Source organism: Notamacropus eugenii, chromosome 6 (assembly GCF_028372415.1).
Source record: "Notamacropus eugenii isolate mMacEug1 chromosome 6, mMacEug1.pri_v2, whole genome shotgun sequence".
NCBI lineage: Eukaryota > Metazoa > Chordata > Mammalia > Diprotodontia > Macropodidae > Notamacropus > Notamacropus eugenii.
The window spans coordinates 195248390-195276120 of record NC_092877.1 but is presented as its reverse complement, the minus strand read 5'-3'; the positions used below and the strand labels follow the sequence as shown (position 1 = coordinate 195276120).

General features: G+C 38.9%; 1 protein-coding gene across 1 annotated transcript; it reads left to right on the top strand.

The window, feature by feature from the left end:
- On the top strand, window positions 1–27177 carry LOC140512540 (putative ankyrin repeat domain-containing protein 26-like protein). The gene is made up of 6 exons (XM_072621697.1): window positions 1–435; window positions 17134–17248; window positions 17409–17582; window positions 19147–19253; window positions 22924–23061; window positions 26878–27177. The coding sequence occupies exons 1-6, from the start codon at window positions 206–208 to the stop codon at window positions 26900–26902; spliced, it is 789 nt and encodes a 262-aa protein (XP_072477798.1). The 5' UTR covers window positions 1–205; the 3' UTR covers window positions 26903–27177.
- The last annotated feature ends 554 nt before the right edge of the window (window positions 27178–27731 follow it).

The window sequence follows — 27731 nt, the reverse complement described above, 5'->3', positions numbered from 1 at the left end:
ATTTCGGTGCCCCTGGAGGCGTTGCTAGGGCTACAGCCGTCTCTAGGATCGATTCCTTGCTGTTACTGGCTTAGGAGTTACTTCACTTGGCGCCTCTGGCGGTTAAAGTTTTCTTTGGAGAATCGGCGAAGGCCCAGAGAAGTCCGTGACACCAAGGGAGAACTCCTCGTGAATTCCCCCACCCTCTCTGATACCCGCTGACAGCATGAAGAAGATTTTAAATATCTTTGGGAGGAGGGCTGAAGGCACAGCTCCCACCTACTTCTCCCGGAGGGACAGCGGGGTCCGACCCTTCGACCCGGCTACTGGTTACATCTTGAAAGCCAAGGACCTAGATAACATCCATAACGCTGCCGCCTTCGGGAATGTGGAGAAAGTGCGGAAGTTGCTGCTGCACGGAAAGGCTGGAGTCAACGATCTGGATGAAAAGTGCAGGTGAGAGGGCGGTGGGGGAGAGTGAAGGGAAGGCCCCCAGGAACAGCCTCAGACACCCCTTCCTCCTCCCTCCACGGGGGTGCCTGTGTCTGGGCTACGCCTTGGCCAAGCTCTTGCCCTCAGCACCAGGGACAGCGCAGGGTCAGGCTCTGCCTGCTGGAGAGTGGATCCCAAGTCCTGACTCCTGGCGCCCCCTTCCCCTCCTGCCTACCCATTTTTAATGAAGGGAAACTCCTTCACTTTTCCTTTAGCTAGCCTCCAGCTGACTTCCACTTTCTCAGTGGTCAGGTGGGAGAAAATGCTACCCTGTTCTAGGGAAATGTTGTTTGCAGCCTTTCACTTGTGCCTGACTCTCTGTGAAGGCCTTTGGGGGATTTTCTTGCCACACATACCAGAGTGGTTCGCCATTTCCTTCTCCTGGTCCTTTTCCAGATGAGCAAATTAGGGCAAACAAGGTTAAATGACTTGACCGGGGTCACATAACTAATATTTGTGTAAGGCTAGGTTTGAACCCATAAAGATGAGTCTCCTTGATCCAAGTCCCAGCACTCCTATTTCCTGGGCCACCTCGCTGCCATCTGGAGAAATATGTTCACTATATATGGAGTGTAAAAGCAACAAAGCAGAAAAGTACTTTCTGCTTTTATTAATTTCGTTTAATGTGCCAGGCACCCAGCTAATTGCAACAGATACAAAGAAATCTGAGGGCTGTCCCTGCTTTCTAGGAGGTCAGGTTAATGGGGATGGCAATCTGCAAGGGAGACTGAGGAGAGAAGCAGAAACTTAGGAGGAGAACCAGGAAAGAGTGGTGTTACAAAACAAAGTGAGTTAGGAATATCAAGGTGAAAAGGGTTCTAGTTTGAAAAGACTTCAGAAAGGTCAAATAAGATGAGAATTGAGAAAAGACCATTAGATTGGGCAGTTAAGGGAGCATTCATATGTTTGGACAATTTGAAAGTCAGACTGTGGTGGGTTTTTTTTCTTTTTTAATGTTTATTTACTTTTAGTTTTCAACATTCATGTCCACAAAATTTTGTGTTCCAAATTTTCTCCCCATCTCTGCCCTTCCCTCACCCCATAACACCCTGCATTTTGATTGTCCCTTCCCTCAAAATGCCCTCCCTTCTATGACACCCCTCCCTTTTCTTATCCCCTTCTTCTCTCTTTTCTTGTAGGGCAAGGTAGATTTCTATATCCCCTTACCTGTATTTCTTATTTCTCAGTTGTATGCAAAAACAATTCTCAATATTCATTTCTAATAGTTTGAATTCACACTTCTCTCCCTTCCTCCCTCCTCACCCATCCCCATTGAGAAGGCAAGCAGTTCAACATAGGCTGTATAAATGTAGTTTTGTAGAAGACCTCCATAATAGTCATGTTGTGTAAGACTAACTATATTTCCTTCCATCCTATCCTACCCCCCATTTATTCCATTCTCTCTTTTGATCTTGTCCCTCCCCTAAAGTGTTTGCTTCTGATTACTCCCTTCTCCTATTTTCCCTCCCTTCTATCACCTCCCTCAACCCACTTGTCCCCTTCTCCTCTACCCTTCTGTAGTGCAAGGAATATTTTCATACCAAACTGAAGGAGAATGTCATTCCTTCCTTAAGCCAAATATGAAGAGAGTAAACTTCTCTTTTTCCCTTTCACCTCCTCCCTTACCTTCTTCACTGAAAAAACTTTTTCTTACCTCCTTTATGAATGACAATTTGCTCCATTCCATTTCTCCTTTTCTCCTCCCAATATACTCCTCTCTTATGCCTCAATTTTATTATTTTTAAGTATCATCCCTTCTTATTCAATTCGTCCTGTGTTCTGTGTGCGTGTGTGTCTGTATATTTGTGTGTGTGTGTGTGTGTCTTTATAATCCCTCCAACTACCTGAATACTGAATAAAGTTTCGAGTTAGAAAAATTATATTTCCATGAAGGAATGTAAACAGTTCAACTTTAGAAACTTCTCTATGATTGCTCTTTCCTCTTTACCTTTTCATATTTCTCTTGACTCGTAGTTAGAAGTCAAATTTTCTGTTCAGTTCTTATCATTTCATGAAAAATGCTTGAAAGTCCTCTATTTCACCGAATGATCATTTTTTTCTCTGAAGTATTATACTCACTTTTGCTGGGTAGGTGATTTTTGGTTTTATTCATAGGTCCTTTGATTTCTGGAATATAATACTCCAAGCCCTTTGATTCCTTAGGAAAGAAGCTGCCAGATCCTGTGTTATCCTGACTTTATTTCCACAATATTCCAATTGTTTCTTTCTAACTGGTTGCACTATTTCTCTTTGACCTGGGAACTCTGGAATTTGGCTACAATAGTCCTAGGAGTTTCTCTTTTCGGACCTCTTTCAGGAGGTGATCTGAGGATTCTTTCAATATTTACTTTGCCCTCTGATTCTAGAGTATCAGGGCAGTTTTCCTTGATAATTTCATAAAAGATGAAGTGTAGGCTCTTTTTTTGATCATGGCTTTCAGGTAGTTCCATAATTTTAAAATTTTCTCTCCTGAATTTATTCTCCACTTCATTTGCTTTTCCAATAAGATATTTCTCATTATTTTCTATTTTTTCAATTTTTGGTTTTGTTTTTTTAATTTTTTGTTTTCTCAAAAAGTCATTAGCTTCCATGTGGTCCATCCTAATTTTGAAAGAATTATTTTCTTCAGTCAGCTTTTGAACCTCCTTTTCCATTTGGAAATGTCTTTTAAAGCATTCTTCTTCTCATTTCCTTTTTGGACCTCTCTTGCCAATTGAGTTAGCCTATTTTTAAAAGTATTATTTTATTGTTGTTGTTATTATTATTATTATTTTATTTATTTTCAGTGTTCTACAATCACTTCCATATAACTTAGATTTTTCCCCCTCCCTCCCTCTCCTTCCCGCCTCCTTTCCCCATTCTTCCCCGAGTTGGCATAAAATTTTATGCAAGTTCTACACATACATTCCTATTAAATACATTTTCGCCTTAGTCATGTTGCATAGAAGAATTAGAATGAGTGGGGGAAATCATAAAACAAACCAAAGTGTCACTACAAAAGAAAATGATCTGCTACATTTTGCAATCGAATTCCATAGGTCTTTCTCTGGATGTGGAAGGCATTTAGTCTTAAGAGACCATGGAGAATTTGTTAAGTCCTTGCATTGCAATGAAGTTCTAACTCTTCCAGAAAAATCCTTGCACACTGAGGCTGTTTCTGTGTGTGAAGTTCTTCTGCTTCTGCTCCTTTCACTCATCAACAGTTAACAGAAGTCTTTCCAGGCCTTTCTGACTTCTTCCTGTTCATCATTTCTTACAGCACAATAGTATTCCATTACATTCATATACCATAATTTATTCAGTCATTCCCCAGTTGATGGGCATCCCCTTGATTTCCACTTTTTGGTCACCACAAAGAGTCCTGCTATAAATATTTTTGTACATGTGGGATTCTTTCTCATTTTTATGATCTCTTGGTCAAAGAGTATGCACATTTTTGTAGCCCTTTGGGCATAGTTGCAAATTTCTCTCCAGAATTGCTGGATCAGCTCACAGCTCCACCAACCATGAATTAATGTTCCAACTCTCCCATATCTTCTCCAACATTTATCATCATCCTGTTGTGTTATGTTAGCCAATCTGATATTCACTGACTACTGGGTTTTGGGTAACCCACCTGTTCCACAGGTCTACCCTTCTCTTTCTTAGCCAGTACCAAGTGGTTTGGATAATTGCTCTTTTATCATACAATTTCACATCTGGTAGAGCTAGGCCACCTTCTCTAGCAGTTCTTTTCATTAGTTCCCTTGCTATTCTGGACCCTTTGTTCTTCCAGATGAATATTGATATTACTTTTTCTAACTCTACAAAATAATTATCAGATAGTTTGATTGGACTGGCACTGAATAAGTAAATAAATTTAAGTGGGATTGTCATTTTTATTCTATTGGTGCGGCCCACCCACGAGCAACTGATGCATTTCCAATTACTTAGATCTGACTTTATTTGTGTGAAAAATGTTTTGTCATTGTGTTCATATAATTTCTGGGTCCGTTTTGACAGGTAGACTCCCAAATACTTTATAGTATCTACCCTAGATTTAAATGGGATTTCTCTTTCTATCTCTGGCTGTTGCGTTTTGTTAGTAATATACACAAATGCGGAAGATTTGTGTGGGTTTATTTTGTCACTCGCAACTTTGCCAAAGGTGCTTATTATTTCAAGGAGTTTTTTACTTGATTCTCTAAGAATCTCATCATATCTTAGTTTCTTTTTTGCCTATTCTAATTCCTTCGATTAGTTTTTCTTGTCTTATTGTTACAGCTAACATTTCTAGTGCCATCTTGAATAATAGTGGTGATAATGGACATCCTTGTTTCATCCCTGATCTTATTGGAAGTGCATCTAGCTTATCCCCATTGCATGTAATGCTTGCTGAAGGTTTTAGGTAGATACTGCTTATTATTTTATGGAACGTTCCATTTATTCTTAGCAATAGGAATGGGTGTTGCATTTTGTCAAAAGCTTTTTCTGCATCTTGTTGAGATAATCATGTAGTTTCTGTCAGTTTTGTTTTTGATATTATCAATTACATTAATAGTTTTCCTAATATTGAACCATCCTTGCATTCTTGGTATAAATCCTGTCTGATCATACTATATTATTCTCGTGATTAATTTTCTTTTTTCTAAAATCCTATTTAAAATTTTTGCCTCTATACTAGTTAGAGAAATTGGTCTGCAGTTTTCTTTCTCTGTTTTGCCTCTTCCTGGTTTAGGTATAAAAACCTTAATTGTATCATAAGAAGAATTTGGGAGGACTCCTTTCCCTATTTTCCTAAATAGTCTCTAAAATATTGGAATTAATTGTTCTTAAAATGTTTGATAGAATGTACTTGTGGACCTTCTGGCCCTGGAGATTTTTCCCTAGGGAGTTCATTGGTGGCTTGTTCAATTTCTCTTTCTGAGATGGGGTTATTTAAGTATTCAGTTGCCACTTTTGTTAGTCTGGGTAATGTGTGTCTTTTAAAATAATCATCCATGCCATTTAGATTGTTGAATTTATGGGCGTACAGTTGGGCAAAGTAATTTCCTATTATGGTATTAATTTCCTCCTCACTGGAGGTGAGTTCAAACTTGTCATTTTTTAAATTTTTTTTAATATTTATTTATTTAGCTTTTAACATTCATTTTCACAAAATTTTGGGTCACAAATTTTCTCCCCATTTGTTCCCTCTCCCTACCCCAAAACATGGAGCATTTTAATTGCCCCTATCACCAATTTGCCCTCTCTTCTATCATCCTTCCGTTCCCTTGTCCCTATCTTCTCTTTTATTCTGTAGGGCCAGATAACTTTCTATATCCCATTACCTATATTTCTTATTTCCTAGTATCAAGAACAGTACTCCACAGTTGTTCCTCAAAATACGAGTTCCAAATTTTCTTCATCCCTCCCTCCGCACCCATTCCCTTTGGGAAGGCAAGCAATTCAATATAGGCCATATCTGAGTAGTTGTGCAAATGACTTCCATAATAGTCGTGTGGTGCAAGACTAACTATATTTCCCTCCATCCTATCCTGCCCCCCATTGCTTCTCTTCTCTCTTTTGATCCTGTCCCTCCCCATGAGTGTTGACTTCAAATTGCTCCCTCCTCCCATTGCTCTCCCTTCAATCATCCCTCCACCCTGCTTATCACCTTCACCCCCACTTTCCTGTATTGTAAGATAGGTTTTCATACCAAAGTGAGTGTGCATTTTATTCCTTCCTTTAGTCGAATGTGATGAGACTAAACTTCATATTTTTCTCTCACCTCCCCTCTTTTTCCCTCCACTAAAAAGTCTTTTGCTTGCCTCATTTCTGAGAGATAATTTGCCCCGTTCCATTTCTCCCTTTCTCCTCCCAATATATTTCTCTCTCCCCGCTTAATTTCATTTTTTAAGACATGATCCCCTCCTATTCAATTCACTCTGTGGTCTTTATCTTTGTGTGTGCGTGTTTATGTGTGTGTGTGTGTTTGTGTGTGTGTGTGTGTGTGTGTGTGTGTGTGTGTGTAATCCCACCAACCACCCAGATACTGAAATGTTTCAAGAGTTACAAATATTGTCTTTCCATGTAGGATTGTAAACAGTTCAACTTTAGTAAGTCCCTTATGACTTCTCTTTGCTGTTTACCTTTTCATGCTTCTCTTAATTCTTGTGTTTGAAAATCAAATTTTCTTTTCAGCTCTGGTCTTTTCATCAGGAATGCTTGAAAGGCCTCTATTCCATTGAAAGACCATTTTTTCCCCTGAAGTATTATACTCAGTTTTGCTGGGTAAGTAATTCTTGGTTTTAGTCCTAGTTCCTTTGACTTCTGGAATATGATATTCCAAGCTCTTTGATCCCTTAATGTAGAAGGTGCCACATCTTGTGTCAACCTGATTGTATTTCCAGAATAGTTGAATTGTTTCTTTCTAGCTGCTTGCAATATTTTCTCCTTGACCAGGGAACTCTGGAATTTGGCCACAGTGTTATTAGGAGTTTCTTTTTTTGGATCTCTTTCAGGTGGTGATTAGTGGATTCCTTGAATACTTATTTTGCCCTTTGGTTCTAAAATCTCAGGGCAGTTTTCCTTGATAATTTCACGAAAGATGATGTCTAGACTCTTTTTTTGATCATGGCTTTCAGGTAGTCCCATGATTTTTCAATTGGCTCTCCTGGATCTATTTTCCAGGTCAGTTGTTTTTCCAAGGAGATATTTCACATTATCTTCCATTTTTTTCATTCTTTTGGTTTTGTTTTGTGATTTCTTGGTTTCTCTTAAAGTCATTAGCCTCCTTCTCTTCCATTCTAATTTTGAAAGAACTATTTTCTTGAGTGAGCTTTTGAACCTCCTTTTCCATTTGGCTAATTCTGCTTTTTAAAACATTCTTTTCCTCATTGGCTTTTTGAACCTCTTTTGCCAATTGAGTTAACCTAGTTTTCAAGGTGTTAATTTCTTCAGTATTTTTTGGGTCTCCTTTAGCAAGGTGTTGACCTGCTTTTCATGCTTTTCTTACATCTCTCTCATTTCTCTTCCCAGTTTTTCCTCCACTTCTCTAACTTGATTTTCAAAATCCTTTTTGAGCTTTTCCATGGCCTGAGCCCATTGAATATTTATTCTGGATGTTTGGGATACAGAAGCCTTGACGACTTCTGTGTCTTTCCCTGATGGTAAGCCTTGTTCTTCCTCATCAGAAAGGACTGAAGGAGATATCTGTTCACCAAGAAAGTAACCTTCTATGATCTTTTCCCCCCTTTTCTGGGCATTTTCCCAGCCAGTGACTTGATTTCTGTGTGTCCTCTCCACACCCATCTCTCCTCCAGATGCGCCCAGCCAGTGCTTGGGGTCTGAGTTTCAAATACTGCTTCCCAGCCTCAGGGCTTTCACCGGGGGCAGGGCTGCTATTTAGTGTGAGATTAAGTTCAGATGCTCAGGTGGGAGCAGGGCCGCCTCATGGGGCTCAGTTACCCCAGGGGGTTTATGCGGAGACCTTCAACACTGGATTCGAGCTCCTGCCTGGTTTTGGAGCCCCTGTCTGCTGCTGCCTCTGCTGCTGCGTCCAGAGGGGGCCTGAGTGATGGGGACACCCCGCTCCCCTCTCGGTGACCCAAAAAGACTCTCTCACTGACCTTTAGCACCCGTGGGTGGAGGGACCTGGGTGGCTGCTGGAGATGCCGTCCTTGTAGCCTGCTCGGATCAGCTCCTCTCGGTGCCGCGCAGCCGAGGCAGGGCTGAACTCTGCTCTGGGTCCAGTGTATGACGGACCTTTCGGGTCAGTTTTTCAAGTCTCTCTGGAACAGAAATCTCCTCTACTCCTTTGTTCTGTGGCTTCTGCTGCTCCAGAATTTGTTGCGAGTTCTTCTTTACAGGTATTTTATGGGCTGTGGATTCAGAGCTAGCATATGCACGTCTTTCTGCTCTGCCATCTTGGCTCCTCCCCCCACCCTTTATTTTTTTATATTGGTAATGTGGTTTTCTTCTTTTTTTATCAAATTCATGAAAAGTTTATCAGTTTTATTGTTTTTTATTTATTTATTTATTTATTTTTACTAAAAGCAATACTGATTTTTATTTATTAGTTCAATCGTTTTCTTAATTTCAGTTTTGTTAATCTCTTCTTTGGTGTTCAGCGTTTCTAGTTTGGTATTTACTTGGGGATTGTCAATTTGTTCTTTTTTCAAGCTTTTTCAGTTCCTTACTCAATGTATTGATCTCCTCTTTCTCTATTTTATTCATGGAGGCATTCAAAGATATAAAACTTCCCCTAAGAACTGCTTTTGCAGTATCCCATAAAATTTGGTAGGTTGTCTCATTATTGTCATTCCCTTGAATTAAGTTGTTAATTGTTCCTATAATTTGTTGTTGAACTCACTCATTCTTAAAGATTAGATTGTTCAGTTTCCAATTAGTTTTTGGTTTATATTTCCTTGACCTTGGAATACATATTATTTTTATTGCATTATGATCTGAGAAGGATACATTGACCATCCCTTCCTTTGTGCACTGGGCTGTGAGATTTTTCTGGCCTAGTACGTGGTCAATTTTTATATCTGTCCCATGTAGCTCTGAGAAAAGGGTGTATTCTTTTCTATCTCCATTCAATTTTCTCCAGATATTTAAGATATCTACCTTATCCAGAGTTATATTCACCTTCACCACTTTAACTTCTTTTTGCTTGTTTTGCAGTTAGATTTATCAAGTTTAGAGAGTGGGAGCCTGAGGTCTCCCAATAGTATAGTTTTGCTCTCTTTCTTCCTGTAACTCCCATAACTTCTCTACGAATTTGGAGCACTTCTCTATATCATTCGGAGCACATACGTTTAATAATGAAATTTCTGCATTGTCTATGGTGCCTTTTAGTAGAATATAGTTTCTTTCCTTATCTCTTTTGATTAGATAGATTTCTGCTTTTGCTTTGTCTGAGATTAAGATTGCTACTCTTGCTTTTTTCCCATCAGCTGAAGCACAATAAGTTCTGTTCCAACCTTTTACCTTAACTCTGTGTGTACCTCCCCTTTTCAAATGTGTTTCTTGTTAACAACATATTGTTGGATTACGGTTTCTAATCCATTCTGCTATCCATCTCCGTTTTCTGGGAGAGTTTATCCAATTCACATTCACAGTAATGATTATTATTTCTGTCTTTACCTCCATCACTTTTCCCCTCGTCTATTCTTTTACTTCTCCCTTCTCCCTTCCCCAAGAGTTTTAATTTTTGACTGCTGCCTCCCTCAGTCTCTCCTCCCTTCTTTCAGCCTCCCTCCCTTTTAATCGCCTTTTCCCTTATACTTCTTCCCTCGATTTTAGCCTCCCCTCCCCTTTCTTTCCCCTTTCCCTTCCTATTTCTTGTAGAGCTCGTTGTATTTCTACATTTACTGAGTTTATTGTACTCTCCTTGAATCCAATCAGCTGAGAATACCTTTCAAACAATACTCATCTCCTCCCCTCTTTCCCTCTATTCTAATATATTTTTGTGCCTCTTTTTGTGATAGAATTTATTTTTTCTGCCTCCTCTTTTTCACATATCCCATTACCATCCCTTCACACCCATAAATCTCATTTGTTATCATCACATCATTAAATTTATACCCCCTTCCTCTATCTATGTATATCCCTTTTACTTTTCATAATAAATATACAATTCTCAAGATTAACAAATATCACGTTCCCTTATAGGGATGTAAACAGTTTACCAATGCCATGTAACAAGTTTTTTTCCCCTCTTCACCTTTTTATGCTGCTCTTGAGATCTGTGTCTGAAGATCAAATTTTCTGTTGAGTTCTGGCCTTTTCATCAGGAAGACCTGCAAATTCCTTATTTCATTGAGTATCCTTCTCCTTTCCTGAAATAACATGCTCAACCCTGCTGGCTAATTAATCCTTAGTTGTAGTCCCAGCTACTTTGCCTTATGCAATATCATATTGCAATTTCTTCAGACTTTTAATGTAGAAGCTGCCAGGTCCTGTGTGATCCAGACTGTAGCTCCTCGATATTTAAATTGTTTCTTTCTACCTGCCTGCAGTATTTTCTCCTTCACTTGATAATTTCGGAATTTGGCAATGATATTCCTTGGTGTTTATAGTTTGGGGTCCCTTTCAGCAGGTGAATGGTGGATTCTTTCAATGATTGTTTTGCCCTCCATATCTAGGACTTCTGGGCAATTTTCCTTGGTGATTTCATGGATGATGTTGTCCAGCCTCTTTTTTCATCATGACTTTCTGGTATACCAATAATCCTTAAATTTTCTCTCGTGGATCTGTTTTTGAGGTCAGTTGTTTCTCCAGTTAGATTTTTTTAACATTTTCTTCTGTCTTTTGATTCTTTAGATTCTGTTTCACTGATTCTTTATGCCTCATAGATTCACTAGCTTCTATTTGGCCCATTCTATTTTTTGTCAAATTGTTTTCTTCAGTTAACTTTTGCACCTCCTTTTCCATCTGCCCAATTGTTCTCTTTAAAGAGTTATTTTCAGACCAGTTAGGTTTTGTACTTCCTTTTCCAGTTGTTCAATTTTCCTTTTTAGAGAGCTGTTTTCTTCAGTGCACTCTTTTCTATATCTTCAAAATCATTGGTCAGTTTTTCTTCTATTTTTATAATTTGGGTTTTAAACTTCCTGCAGAGCTCTTTCAAGAAGACTCTTTGTTCTTTCGACCAGTTCATATTCCCTTCTGAAATTTCAGATGGGAGTACACTCTCACTGTTGACCTGTTTGGTATTTGTGTTTTGGTCCTTGTCCCCATAAAAAGATTCTGTGGTCTTTTCTTTTCTGTATTCCTTTTTACTCATTATAATAACCCTTTTCCTGAGTTTTAAAGTAGTTCTCTGCGTCTGTGGCATAGGGAGCTCTGTCCCAAAGTTTCTGTGCTGAAAACTTGAGACTTTGTGTGTTGTGGCCTCTGGTTCTTCCAGCTAGAAATTAAATGCTGCCGTTTACCTGGTGCTGAGCTGGCTAGTGTTTGACAGCAGAGGCCAGTTAGAACTTTCTGGGTTTCCCCACAATTACCCTGGAAGAAGCTCGTCATTTGTGGGGGAGTGTTGATCTGGATGCAGGCAGCTCCTCTGTTGAGCTAGAGCATAGGCAAGCTCAGCTTTCTGTGCTCGTGTCTCCCTGATTCCACTGGGGTGCTGAGGCATGCCTGTGGTCCCGGTATTGGCAGTTGCTGACTTCACCTCCCTGGCATTCAGGAACTTCAGCCGGTTTGTTGAAGTAGGACTATCTGGGACAGCTCTGATCCTGCACTGATTGCCTTTGGCCACAGCATGAGGAACCCTTCTTAGCGATCTTTCTAGCCTCTTGTGCTGCGAGTCTGTTTACCCCTTCTGCTGCTCCCACTTTTCCAGGGTTTTTTCCAGGGAACTAATCTCCGTTCTGGTCAAGGTCATCAAGGCGAAGGAAATACCAGTTACCAATCACTCCGCCATCTTGACTCCTGGAATCAGAAAATCAAAGGTGTTGCTTTCTTCAGCATTTCTTTGGGTGTCCTATAGCAAGCTGTTGATTCGCTTCTCATGATTTTCTTGCATACCTCTCATTTCTCTTCCCAATTTTCCTTCCACCTCTCTTCCTTGATTTTCAAAATCGTTTTTGAGCTCTTCCATGGTCTGAGACCATTGCATATTTATTTTGGAGGTTTTGGACACGGAAGTTTGACTTCCTCCGAGGTAATGCTTTGTTATTCCTCATCCTAACAGAAGGAAGAAAATACCTGTTCACCAAGAAAGTAACTTTCTATAGTCTTCTTTTTCTCCCTTTTCTGGGCATTTTCCCAGCCAGTTATTTGACTTTTGACTCCTTTGTCAAGAAGAGGGCATACTCTGTGGACCTGTAAATTCTCAGTTCCTCCACAGTGGCACAATCAAGGTAGAGAAGTTCACTCCCTTCCTGGCCTGCACACTGGTCTGGGAGCAACCAAAAACTTTTCTGCCTAGAACCTGTAATTGAAATTTCCTCACCACAACCACCCCCATTTCCATTGCCAGTGTTCCTTCTCATCCTTGGGTGGAGCTCAGGGCTGAGAATCAGATCAGTGGCTCAATGCCCCCAGGGGCTCTAAGCAGAAGTCTCCAAAAGTTGCAGCTGCAGTGCCTGCTGCTGGAGGTCCAGATTCCTCTCCCCTCTCCTGGCTGAAGGAGCCCTCCTACTGATCTTTAAAGCTGTCTGTGGCGTTTGTGGGTTGAGCAATCTGGGAACTGCTACCGGTGGTGCCTTGAAGCCTGTTCCTGGTCCTGTCGCTGCTGCATTGTGCTGTTCTGCACCCCACACACTGGGCTCAAGTCTGTAGCGTTTAAAGAAAGGGCCCAGAGAGAAGGTGCAGACACGTATAATCAATGATCCTCTTAGAGCATTTAGGCACAAACGAGATGAGAAATGTAGGATGAGAGCGAGGACAGATTAATGAAGTGAAAATGATTTTGGGAATGGGGTGGAAGTTGTGGGCATGTTTGCAGGCAAGCAGGGAAGTAGCCACTAGGCAGGGAATGACTGAAGAAAACCAGAATATGAATTAGAGGGGAGGGTGATAAGCTGCAGGAGATATGATAGAATGGAATCACTTGTACCTATAGAAGCTTTTTCATGGGCAAGGAGAAGAGTTATCTCTTCTTGTGAGATGGATGATGGAGGAGATAGTGACAGAAGGCATTTGGATAATATTAGATGAGAAGAAGCGGGGCAGGGAAATCTCAGGTAATGGCCTCAATTATTTTCAGCCAAATATGAGGCAAGATTTTTAGCTGAGGAAGTGCAGAGTGAAACTTGCGAGATTTGAGGAGGGATGAAGAGGTTTGACTTTTGGCTACTGTGGTGAGTGTAAGGAGACTGTTTTTCATGTGTATTTTATAGAATCTGCTTCCTTACTCTCTCAACATGCCTAATACAGCCATCTTAGTAAATGTGTATGTTAGAGTTTCTCATGGGATGTGGACTGAATATGTGGTGTCATTGGTAGAGAGAATTCCCTTTACACTCCAGGCCAGTAGCTTTCCAGCAAGTTAGAATCTTAGAAAATTGCTTAGATCCATGAGAGGTCACACTGTCAGTGTGAGTCAGAGGTAGATCTTGCCAACTTCAAGGCTGGCTTTCTATCCGCCATACTGTGCTGCCTTTCTGTAGTTTATTCAAAAACATATGCATGGGGACCTTTAAACATAAGTCAATTAAATTATCCACAGGGAAGTTAAGTTCTAAATATAATTTTCAAGGCCATATGTATCTTTTTTGTTTGTTTATTTTGTTTCTTAAATATTGAACATCTGTGGAATCCAGGGTGGAAATGTGAGGGTTCAGAGTGTCCCAATTGAATTATGTATAGTTTCTTATTTGGTGAAAACATACAAAAATAATATGATATGTGCTCTTAGAAACAAGGAAACGTTGACTTGTAACCACGACCCATATATTGAAAGTAATTTCGAATATTAGTCATATGTCAGCTTTCAAAATTAAAAGTGATAGCTATATTATGAGTTCTTATTAATATTTTCAGTTGTCTAAAAGCCAAGAAATGCAGACATTTCCATGTGTCCCGTGAACATAGGTCCATGTCAGTTCATCTGCCTTCACATTTATAGAGCCAAAGTAGGAATGGATATGTGAGAACAGCCTCATGGGTCAAAGTAGCTGGAGAATTGGCTCGCTGAAGTGGCTGAAACCAAAGGCTTTCGTGGTTCTCTGACTATCCCTACTCACCTTCCTCTGATACACATGCTGTGATTTGCAGACTAATAACTTTTGCCCTTCCCATAAATATATGTCGTTTTGTTGAGGCGATTATTTAAAAAGCAATTAAAATAGAGTGATGATAACAGAAATGAGTGTAGGAAACTTTGTTTATAATACAAATGTTATCTAAAACTGAAGGAAAAGAAAAACCTACCACCAGTCACTATACAGTTTAGTGCTAGTCCATTCTCAAGGTTGAGATACTTTTCAAAGTGTTCAATATGAACAGTTATGAAGAGAATGCTAGCCTGTTGAGCCTGCATGGTATGTCAACTAGATAATTATCCCTTAGTTTGAAGATTAACTGTACTTAACATGGAAAGAAACATTCCCAGAATGATGAAAGTTGTAATTGCTAACAGCATCTACATGTGAATTCCGATTGAAAGTTGTCACAGATTCTTGTCGTTCCTCTGTCTTTGTGGTAATATTCTTCCCTAAAATAGACAGCAATGAAGTTGGCCTCCCCCTATATTGCCACTCAGTCAGTATGATGGCTGACCCGATACCTTTCTCTTTGATGATCCTTTACCCTAACATTTGAGGCAGTTTTGCTTCCTTCTTTTCTGATTTCTTTCACCACCCATAACTCGGTTTCTTGCTTAAGTAATTCTCAAATGCATATAAACACGTTTTTAACTTCCTTCCCCTCTATCTGCCAATGTCTTCCCAGGAATATCTCTATCTACCCTGGCTCTTTTGCCCTGCTTCCCATTTCTTTTTGTCCCTTTCTGGAATAAAATAAGATCCTACCCTAATCATAGCTGATAGGGATGGGATACAACTGGATTCAATAATAGAAAATGAGTGTAAACTGAATGAACCAATCTCAAATTTATTCTACTTCCCTTCACAATCTCCATAATCAAAGGCTTCATTTCATCTTCCCCTTTTTTTCTTGAAGCATTAGCATCCAGTATTTTCAAGAGACACAGAAATATTATTTCGTGTTGTTTTTTATGTTTTTTATAATTACTAAGTTAAGATAATATTGTCTTGGTCAAAAATGATTTTTGACTGTGGATAGGGTATTGAGCCTGGAAGTTCAGGAAGACCTGATTTCAAACTCATCCTCAGATACTTTCTAGTTGTGTGACCCTGAGCAAATTCCTTAATCATTCTTTGTCTCTGCTTGCTCAATTACAAAATGAGGCTAATAATAGCATCTACTTCCCAAGGTTATGACAAGGATCAGATGAGAGAATATTTATTAAGTGCTTAGCCCAGTGTCTGGGACACAGTAAATACTTACTACCTACTAGTTGCCTTATTTCTCAGGCTTCATCCAAGCACATCACCATTGCAGCTGGGAGGAGGGAAAGGAAGAGCTGTTCCCTCTCCCCATGTGAAGAAGGCATGAGGGAAAAGGCAAACAGGGAGTCCCGAGGAAGAAGAAAAATGAAAACTATCGATCTTTGAATATTTAGATCCACATTCATTACTTCAGGAATACGTGATATTGTTGGTATGGATATTCCCTCCACCAATACATATCATGAATCTTAAGGGGAAGGTAGGTGGTACAGTGGATAGAGCCAGTGCAGGAGTCAGGAGGACGTGAGTTCAAATCTCACCTCAGACACTTGACACTCACTAGCTGTGTGACCTTGGGCAAGTCACTTAAGCTGGATTATCTCCAGTCATCTTGATGAATATCTGGTCACTGGATTCAGATGGTTCTGGAAGAGAAGTGAGGCTGGTGGCCTGCACAGCCCTCCCTCACTCAAAACAAAGTCAGTGCAAGTCATTTCATTATTTCTCTGGTGACATGGTCTTCTTCAGCAACGAAGGACGAACACATACACACATACATACCATGACCTCTTTACAACTTGGCAGATGATCAGCCAGAGGCAGCTAGGTGAATCAATGGATAGAATGCTGGGCCTGGAGTCAGGAACACTCATCTGTGTGGGTTCCACTCTGGCCTCAGACATTGATTAACTCTGTGACTCTGGGCAAGTCACTCAATCCTGTTTGCTTCAGTTCCCTCATCATTACAATGAGCTGGAGAAGGAAATGGGGAACCATGCCAACATCTTTTGTCAAGAAAACCCCAAATGAGGTTCACTAAGAGTTAAACATGACTGAAAGACTGAATAACACAGCTAATCTTTGAGATTGACTTCTGATAAAACAATTCATCCTCCTTTGAACAACCTGGTGAAATCTTTATCAGCTCAGTTAGGTTGATCTGTGGACAGCAGACATACCAGGCTCTTACCTTGCCAGCATGGTAGAGCTACCAAAACTTGCACCCTGCTGGGATAGCCGTTAGCTTCACAGAGCCCCTTCACCTGTCCAATGTTGCATTGCAGTATGGCTTTAGTGGAGATTGCACACACATATGCATATGTGCTTGTCGCAATACACAATATACAAATTTGAAAATGTTTTTTCCCCCTGAGGCAGCTGCCTTACTAAATACTTTGTAATTATGAATACTCTTAGTGTAAAAAGTTATTATTAGAATTAACAGCCAACCAAGGTGATGCACACCTATAATCCCAGTTGCCAGCGAGGCTGAGGCTGGCAGATCTCTTGGACTCATGAGTTCTGAGCTGCAGTGGGCTATGCCAGTAGGGTGTCTGCACTAAGACTGGCATCAATACGGTGAGTCTCAAGGTACAAGGGACCATCAAGTTGCCTATGGAGAGGAGAACCACTTGAGGTCAGAAACTGAGCAAAGTTTCCATGCCAGTCTCTAGTGAAATCTAAATCTACTGCTCTTTGTCCCCCAGGCACTTTTGTTCATCATATCCAGTAATGAGAGCTAATACACATTGTAGGTTTCTTTAGGCGACAGTAGTGACCACTTATATTTATTTTGGCAGTGACTTACAGTTCAGGCATCATAATAATTTTCATTTTTATATTGGTATGTTAAAATTTTTCTGTGTTAGAACTACAGTATACAATAACAGAACAATTTTGATTTTTGTAATTATGAAGCAATCACATCGCTCTCTCATTTTCATAGGACACCACTCCACCTGGCCTGTGCTCATGGATTTCCAAATGTTGTGGCCCTCTTAGTAGAGAAAAAATGCAAGCTAAACCTACTTGACAATAAGGGTCAAACACCTTTAATAAAGGTATGCACTAGGTAACCATTTTGGTCTATTTAATGTCTTTTGATTTCTCTCTTAGATTAAGAAAATATGCTTTACTCACTTAAATATCATTAATGATATTTTAGTATACTAAATTTTATATTGGAGTACCATTATCTCTTTCTCTACATTATATTGACAGGCAGTAGAGTGTCAGCAGGAGGATTGTGCAGCTATCCTGCTGGAACGTGGTGCAGACACTCTTCATTGGGACACCTACCACAACACTGCACTTCACTATGCTGCCTGTGGACATAACATCAAGATAGCAACCAAGCTGCTTAGGCATAATGTAGTAATGAAAGCAAGAAACAAGGTAGAATCCTACCTCTTAGTAACAAAGTATTTTATAAGCTAAAACACATAAATCAGTTAATGTCCAATTCACATATTTGTATTTCATATATTCTTGGAAGCATTTATTTAATTAAAATAACTTAAAATAGTTCTGTAGTCAAAGTTCATTGTCCTTTCAAATTTTCTGATGGCAAGGGGGATCAGAGGAGACGATTTCATTGACATCTGACCTCCTAATGTAGAACTTCCCTTTACTGCTTTAGACCGTCATCTGCTCTGAAATTTAATCTTAGAGTAGGGATTCCTAATCTAGGATCCATTGATTCAAAAAAATCAACATTTACTTTATAGTTATTTCAAACTCTTGTTATAGTTATAGTCCTTGGCTTCCTTTGCATTCTTTATATTTTAGGAATTTGAAAATGGTATCCTGAAAAGGTGTCCATGACACACACAAAAAAGTAACGAAACCATGACTTAGGGAGTGTTCTGAAATGCTGAAATGACCAGGAACTTGCTAGTGTCACCCAGCCAGTATCGGCAGCAGACCTTGAATCAGGGTCTTACTGACTTTGAGGCTAGCTCTCTATTCATTGCATCACAACTGTCTAGTCAGAATTTCCTTTGCATGCTATGTTAGGTCTGCTCCTCAGAATGCAATGTTTCCATCAGCTATTTGTCTACAGTGCTTTTCTACCTGTAGACCTTTACTTGTGATAATGCAATGTTAATTTCTCATGTAGATATGCCATAATGTTTTTAAAAATAATCTTCTCAAAACGTGTTCTTATTAAGTGTAAAACCACACAGAATTTTCACAAGAACAAATTCTTACGTGTATGTAGGTTTGTTTTTTGTTTTTTTTTTCTATTTCCTAAAAACTATGCCATTCCCTTTCTGAAATTACTGAACAATGCCTGAATTTTAAGAAAAAGGTTTAACTCTTAGTCACTGCCACTTGAGTGAGAAAACAAAATAAATCATACATATGAAAGGTTGGGAAGGGAGGGAAAATGTCAAGGGAATGACTTTCTTCCAGATTTAACCACGTCGAGGCGAGATTTTCTTGAGTTTTGAGGTTGGTTGTACACACTTCAGGGGAATGGGTGAAGAGAACCAGGCAACCTTAAAACTGACCAGAATATAGTTTTAGCTTGGCAGAGTACAGTGGAAATAAGGTTGCCTGCATGCACACAATAACTGGTCATGACATGAACACAGCAAGAAAGGAGGATATTCCTAAAGTAATATGAAACAGTCTCTTACAAATCTTGGGTTTCTATGTCCTGATCACAAATTAATCTCTGGATGAATTCCCAGAGGCTTTCGACTTTCAATTGGTCATTTTATATATGAGGACACTAAGTTCCAGATAGATGAAACAACTTACTTATGATCACACAGAAATTACTCAACAGGAGCAGAATTTATGCCCTGCTCTTCTCTCCAAAGTTCCATTGTCCCAGTTTTCCTTGGCATGTTAGTTAGCAAGTTCACAGATGTTCATAAAATGCCTTAAACTGAATGGAAGTACATAAATATTTCTTGCATACTGTAACCATATCTTTAATATGATTTTGCAGGAAGGCCTTACACCACTCTTGCTTGCAGTTATAGAAAATGACCGAGATATGGTGGATCTTTTCTTAAAGCATGGAGCAAATGTGAATACCTCAGATAGTTTTGGCAGGTACTGTAATTAAGGTTTGAAAGAAAAAAGAGGGGAAAGACACTAAAGGAATAAGAACAACTTAAATCATGGAACTCTTAGTGAACAACAGTAATTGGAATTGATCATCATTGTAAATGGATGAAAATGTCCACAAACATCAAGTATGAAAAGAAAAGTAATTATTTATATTTCTACAACAGGGAAGGCAGTTCATGTGGGCATACCATCCAATGTGAATTGGTGATATCTATTTGCAATTTTCTCTATTTGATTTTAAACTGATTTTTTACTGAAGATCGTCTCATAGAAGTTTTGTGCACTAGTGATGCAATTGATTCTCTATATGAAATAATCTTCGTGTCACCCATGAGAATTGAAGTGTGTAATTTTTGCTCTTTCTTCCTTTGATTATCCTTAAGGATATGTGCATTAGCAAATACAAATCAATGCAAGAATACTAGGAATGACTTTGTTAGTCCCATGATCTTATAATGTTCCTGGTTCAGATTTTAATTCTGCCATGCCTTTTAATCTTACATGATTTTTTTCTTGTCAATCCATTAATTCTTCATAGAGGATCCCAGAAACACTCTGGAGCCTTCTCCTGGTTCTTTTAATATTTGAGGCCGAGGAAAGCACTATGTTCTCTCGATTCCTTCTCTCATTTTTTTCTTTTTAAGTTTAATTATTTATATTTAGTTTTCAACTTTCCCTTTTTTAGGATTTTGAGTTCAAAATTTTTTTCCTTCCCTGCTCTCCCTTTTTCTTTGCTCTCTCCCCTTCGCAGGACCGTATGTAACCTGATATAGGCTGTACATGTGTAATCGTATTAAACCTATTTCTATACTAGTCATGTTGTGATAGAAGAATTAGAATAAAAGGGAAAAATCCGAAGACAGAAAAAGCAAAAAAAAAGTTAAATAGTATGCTTCAATCTCCATTCAGACTCCTAGTTCTTTCTCTGGGTGTGGATTATATTTTCTGTCACGAGTCTTTTTTTCCAATTTTCCCTGCAGTTTTTGTCCATTCTTATCCTTATCCTTATTCCTTAAGGAGCCTTTGGGTTAATCATACAATAGATTACTGTTTTCCTTGCCTATGGTGTGTTGGATACCTAACCTATTCCATGAATCCACCATTTTGTTTCTTAGGCAGTATCAAGTAGTTTGGATGATTGCTGCTTTATACAATTCACTTTTAGATCCAGTAGAGCTAGGCCAGCTTCCCTTGCATAACGTTTCATTAATTTTCTTGATATTCTAGACCTTTTGTTCTTCCAGATGAATTTTATTCGTTTAATCTCTATAAAATAATGTTTGGTAGTTTAATTGGTATGGCATTGAACAAGTCAATTAATTTTGGTAGAGTTGTCATTTTTATCATATTAGCTTGGCCTACTCATGAGGAACTGACATTTTTCCATTTATTTTAATCTGACTTTATTTGTGTGAAAAGTGTTTTGTAATTGTGCTCATGTCATTGGTTGGTTTGTATCTTTCATATTGTCGTAATTCTCTTGGATCACTCTCATTTCTTTTCCCACTTTTTCTTCTACCTCTCTTATATGATTTTTAAGTTCCTGTCTAATCTCTTCCGTGAGCTTTCTCTGGGACTGAGAACACATCTCCTTTTTCTTTGGGGTTTTGCCTATAGATGTTTTGAAATTGTCCTCCACTGAATTTTTTTCTCCATATTCCATGTGACCACAATAACTTTCTATGGGCAGATTTTTTAAAATTGTGGTTGTTTTGCTCGTATTTTTTGGTCTTTTTTCTTTCTTTTCAGTGTCAATTTCTTTTCAATTTGAGCTCTGCTCACAGTGTGGAAAGGGCACTGTTTCAGGCTTCTTGTGTGAGGGTCTACAGGTCCTGACTGTTTACCTTGTGCTGCACTGATGTTCTACTGAGGTCCATTGCGGACACTCTTGTCTGGAGCTGTGCTAAGGGGGTGGGAGTGGAGATGGCTGGCACTGCTGTAGGAAGCAGGAGTCTGGGAGTTTGCCTGATGTTGAAGTGATGTTCTAATGCTGATGTCTGACATGTGCTATGGCTGGTGGAGTGTTTTTGCATTTGCCTAAGGACACACTGAAGCATTTGTTATTGTGGCCACAGGGGGATGGCTGTTTGCTCAAGCACCTGTAAGGATGGAGCCTACCTGTTTGCCTGGAGCTCTGGTGAAGGCATGTGGGTTCTCAGAGCTGGAGTCTGCCGATGCTCCTGCCTGTTCTGAGGCACATGCGTGGTCCTGTTGTTGGCGTTGCCCTGTTCCACCATACTGGGGCTCATGACCTACCACTGCTTTGCTGAGGTGCAGCTTGCTCCTGGCCTAGTGGGACACTTCCTGTCCTGGACTGTGCTCCCTTTTTCCCAAGTAAGAAAGACCTTTCCTGCCAACCTTCCTAATTTCTTGGTCTCAAAGATTGTTTCACCCCATATTTTTGCTGGTTGTGGTGTTCCAGGATTTGTTTAGGGGCACTATTTTATGGTAGCTTGGAGGTAAATGTGGGAAAGTTATGGAAATTTGCTGCTTACTCCACCATCTTGGTTCCCAGAATTAAACACTATCTTAAAAAGCTCATATTTTAAAACATATGATATTAACCACTAATGCCAGAGTTGATGACTCCATTCATTTCAGTCTTTCTTGTAATCCCTTATTTCCCACCCAATTATAATTCACTAGTTCCTTTTGGGCTCTTTTTATGTTTGCTATTGATAGTTTGGATCAGACAAAAAGCTTTAAACAGAATGAACATTTCTACCTGCTAGAAAGAGCTTATTAACCCTTCAAAATACCTTTAAAATATCCATGATTTCATAAATGAGGATACTTCTTAAACTATTTCAACATTTAGCAGAGTCAGCCTGTTGTATTGGTTATCGCTAAGTAGCCAATGGATAGCAAACCTCTACTTGACATTACTAATATTGGTATAATACTGCCTGAGGCAGAAAGTCCATCATTCAGCATACCAAAAAGTCGGTATTTTAGAAAATTTGTGTTCTCATCATGGAAATTCTCTCTACTAGTGCAGCTCATAATCACACTAACTCTTAATCAACTGCCTTCATGACTTAATGGGCATTCCTCAAATCAAGTGGTGCTCGCTTTCTGGTGATGAATCTTTCTGGACTTGTCTTTAAACAGCAGAATTCATTGCTATATCCATGGTTAAAGACTTGCAGGTTTGTTAAGACATAAGTTCTGAATTAACCTTTGACAACCAAGGGTCAGCTCCACATTTGGAAATGGCATTGGAATAGCGACAGAGTGAGTTGCCAATTTCTAATCCAATCATTTGCAAAGACCCTCCACTTGACTTTGAACGCTAGTAGATAAATGGAAACTCTGTGCATGGCCCTTCTGAAAGTCCTGAACTGTTGTAAACAAGTCACTTTGATACCCTCTCTTCTTCTCTGTCATAAAGCCTTAAATTTTACAGTCCTTGCTAAAACTCTATGGGGACCAAAAAAACCCTCTTTTTCTTATTGTCATGTTGGTCTTAATTGCCATTTTTCGTGCTGCACATAAATAGTAAAAGTACTCATATCCATCACTAAGTGTTCATGTTCCACATGCATGTTGACTCATATAGGACAAATGATCCTGTTGAAACATATCAAGAAACATCAAATTACATGTCACTAGTTTAAATTTTTAAATGTGAATTGTTTCTTTGGCATTCTAGAACACCTCTGATGATTGCTGCTAGTTGTGAACCAAGAGGTGTGATCAGCCTGCTTCTTAAATATGATATTGATATTTCTCGTAAAGATAAAAATGGAAAGAAAGCTGAAGACTTTGCTATTGACACTCTTCATGTCCTGTAAGTAGTAACATTATAATTCTAATTATTTTTACATAGTTGCATTTAAAATACTTTTTCTTCTATACAACTGAGACTGCCTGCGACTTTCATAGTTGCATAATATAGCAAGCATCTGGCCAGCATACTTCAAGGAACTTAGAAGAAATTAGGCAAATGGCCAAGTTAGGTCATCCAAGTTCAAGAGGAAACAAACACGAGACAGGCTACAAAGTAGAGTCAGGTAATCTGAGAACAGAATTTTCAGAAGTAATAATGATGATGACAATAGCTGCCATCTTAAAGTTTTTCTGATGTTTTACATACATTTTATTATCTTATCTTCATAAAAGTTCTATAATTTACTTATAAGGTGTGATTTAGAGAAGTGAGTTTTTTTGTTATTTTAAGATTTCCACATTTATTTCCACAAAATTTTGAGTTCTACATTTTCTCCCCATCTCTCCCCTGCCCGCACCCCAAAACACCTTGCATTCTGATGGCCACTTCCACCAATGTGCCCTCCCTTCAAACACCACCTCCCTTCCCTTATCCCCATCTTCTCTCTTGTCCTGTAGTGCAAGATAAATGTCTATACCCCCATTACGTGTATTTCTTATTTCCCAGGTGTATGCAAAAACAATTCTCAATATTTGTTCCTAAAACTTTGAGTTCTCACATCTCTTCTTTCCTCTCTCCCCATCCATCCCCACTGACAAGGGAAGCAATTCAATATAGGCTATGTATGTGTAGTTTTGCAGATGACTTCCACAAATAGTCACGTTGTGTAAAACTAACTATATTTCCCTCCATCCTATCATGCCCCCCATTTCTTTTATTCTCGCTTTTGACCTTGTCCCTCCTCAAGAGGGTTTACTTCTAATTACTCCCTCTTCTCATTTGCCCTCTCTTCCATCATCTCCTCCACCCTGCTTGTTCCCTTCTCTCCTACTTTCCTGTAGTGTAAGATAGATTTTGATGCCAAATTGAGTGTGCATGTTATTCCTTCCTTGAGCCACATGTGATGAGAGTGAGCATCCCTTTTTCTCTCTCACCTCCCTGCTGTTCCCCTCGGTTGGAAAAGTTTTATTTGCCTCTTCTATGAGAGATAATTTGCCTCATTCCATTTCTTCCTTTCTCCTCCAAATATATTCCTCTCTCATCACTTAATTTTCTAGTTTTAGATATGATTTCTTTCTACTCAGCTCACCATGCGCTCTCTCTCTCTCTCTCTCTCTCTCTCTCTCTCTCTCTCTCTCTCTCTCTCTCTCTCTCCATATATATATATGTACATATATACATATATATACACACATATATGTATATGTATATGTCTGTGTGTGTTTATAATCCCTCTGTCTACCAAGATACTAAGAAAAGTTTCAGAAGTTACCTATATTATCTTTCCATATAGGAATGTAAACAGTTCAACTTTAGTAAGTCCCTTGTGATTTCTCTTTCTTGTTTACCTTTTCATGCTTCTATTCATTCTTGTGTTTGAAAGCCAAATTTTCTTTTCAGTTCTTGACTTTTCATCAAGAATGCTTGAATGTCCTCTGTTTCCTTGAATGACCATTTTTTCCTCTGAAGTATTATACTCAGTTTTGCTGAGTAGGTGATTCTTTGTTTTAATCTCAGGTGCTTTAACTTCTGGAATATCCTATTCCAAGCCTTTTGTTCCCTTAATATAGAAGGTGCTAGAGCTTGTATTATCTTGCCTGTATTTCCTCAATACTCGAAATGTTTCTTTCTAGGTGCTCACAATATTTTCTCCTAGACCTGGGAACTCTGGAATTTGACTACAATATTCCTAGGAGTTTCTCTTTTTGGACCTCTTTTAGGAGATGATTGATGGATTCTTTCAATATTCATTTGGCGCTCTGATTCTAGAATATCAGGGCAGTTTTCCTTGAGCATTTCATGAAAGATGATGTCTAGGCTCTTTTTTTGATCATGGCTTTCAGATAGTCCCATAATTTTAAATAGTCTGTCTTGGATCTCTTTTCCAGGTCAGTTGATTTTGCAATGAGATACTTCACATTCTCTTCCATTTTTTTCGTTCTTTTCATTTTGTTTTGTTATATCTTGGTTTCTCGTAAAGTCATTAGCGTCTGTCTCTTCCATTCTAATTTTTAAAGAACTACTTTCTTCAGTGAGCTTTTGAACCTGCTTTTCATTTGGCTAATTCTGCTTTTTAAAGCATTCTTATTGTCATTGGCTTTTAGGACCTCTTTAACCAAGTGAGTTAACCTATTTTTAAAGCTTATTTTCTTCAGCATTTTTTGTCTCCTTTAGCATGCTGTTGATTCACTTTTCATGATTTTCTTGCATCCCTCTCAGTTCTCTTCCCAATTTTGCCTCCACCTATCTAACTTGACTTTTAAAATCCTTTTTGAGCTCTTCCATGGTCTGAGGCCATTGTCTATTCATTCTGGATGTTTGGGATGCAGAAGTCTTGACGTTTATGTCTTCCCCTGATGGTGAGCAACCTTCTTCCTCATCCAAAAGGATCAGAGAAAATACCTGTTCACCAAGAACGTATTCTTCTCTATTCTTCCCTGCCCCCCTCTTTGTTGGACACTTTCCCAACCAGTTACTTGACTTTTGGATCCTTTGTCAAGAGTAGGGTATACTCTGGACACTTGAAAGATCTCATTTCCTCCAAGGTGGCTCAATCAAGGGAGAGGAGTAAACACTGGACAGGGAGCAACCAAAAACTTTTCTGCCCAGAATCTGTGACCGCGTTAGCACTCCTCCTCACCCCCAGTTAGGGCATGCAGCTGAGATTCATGTCAGCTGGTCAATTCCCCCAGAGGTTTTAAGCTGAGGGACACAAATTGGAGGCTGGCTGCTACCTGCCACAGCCACTACACCCACCGCAGCCACCACAGCCACCACTGGCCCTCACCATGCTGCCTTTTACAGTGTCTGGAGCCAGGGATAGTGGGGGAGCAGTTGAAAAAGCCTTCTCACTGACCTTTGAAGTTGTCTTTGGCACATGTGGGTTGAGGTAGTTGAGATCCCCTGCTGCTGCTGTGGGTTCCACCCCTGAGGGCTGTTCTGGTCCTGCCCCTCCAAGTGCTGCATGACCAAGACTAGGCTGTGGTCCACTCTGCATGAGGTGCAAAAGACTTTTCCCGTCGACCTTCCAGTTCACCCTGGGCTGGGAATCTCTTTAACTTCCTTGTTCTGTGGCTTCTACTGCTCTAAAATTTGTTGAAAGTCATTATTGACAGGTATTTTATGGGCTATGAGGGAAGAGCTAGTGTATGTGTGTCTTACTACTCCACCATCTTTCCTCCGTCCACTTTGTTTTTTAACCTTAGCTGACACCTTTCACTTATATTAGACAAAAGTGAGTTTTAGAAAAAATCACATTACTTCTGGTATGCTTGCAAATGAGAGATAATAAAAGGGTTAATTCATAGATATTAGCAGCCAACATTAAAATTTACAGAATGGCAGTTTGGTATAGGGGAAAGAGTGTTTCATTTGGAGTCAGAGATACCTTGGGAGAAATCATGCTTCTCAATACATGTGTGATGCTGGATAGCTGTTAACTTTTCAGTGACTCAGTTACTTAATCTGTAAAATGAAGAGAGGGAGTAGATGACCTAAAGCTCTGAACCTATATTTAATTCTATATTGCTGTGACTCAGAGTACAGGTTTAGTAAATATAGGTGATTAGTTATACTCTACATACTTTATCAAAAGAATAAAAAAATTTTGGTGATAATCTAATTATTTAAAGTTTGAGATATGATGAAACTTGGTGCATATAATTTTATCTTGCTTGATGTAGAAATATTATGGTTTATATTTTATTTTATACATAGCAATTACCTAGAAACTGAAACATGAAAGACAGAAGAAATGTAAGCAGCTCAATTCATCCCAAATCAGCAGTTTGGAGAGTTCTTCTGATCCAAAATTTTCTTTCCATGTACCTGATGAGGATAAAGAAGGTAGGACTGACAAATCCAAAGAAATAATTAATGGAAATGAAAAAGCAGTCTTAAAATTCGTGTGTACATATACATGTATATATGTATATTCTATTTAAAACGTTTGGAATTGTTCTATTATTTATTTTATATATTTTTTATTACTTCTAATTATTTATTATTTACTAAATTATCCTTGTAGTTTACTATCCTGGAACTGTTTACTGAAAACAACCTCAATATATTTTGTTAGTATTTTCTTTTTTATCCAAAAATTCTTCAAGTAGGTTACAATACCAATTTTCAAATTTCTTCATTATTCTAAATGTATTTAACCAAATCATCAAAAAAGCTTTGAATACTTTTAAAACATATTACATTTAGCAATTTTATTTATATTTGATTCTTAAACATGGGGAAAATAAACATATAAGGACCTCCTATAACTGTAACATGTTTGCATACAGACACACACACACCCACACACACATACACAGATGACCTGATCGGACATATAAAGATAGAATAGTAAAATAACTGATGAGCAAAGCCCTCTTCCATTTTTAGAACTCTGTGTAAATCATTTATCCAAGCTTTAAAAATATATACATTTTAAATGTTTCCAAAATTCATTAATCTTCATAAAGCTTTCATGTCAGAGATACCATAGAAGATACAAAAGCCACAGGAGTTAGCTGGGCCCTGTAACAGAGATATGAAATATAATACATATATGTTCCTAGAAT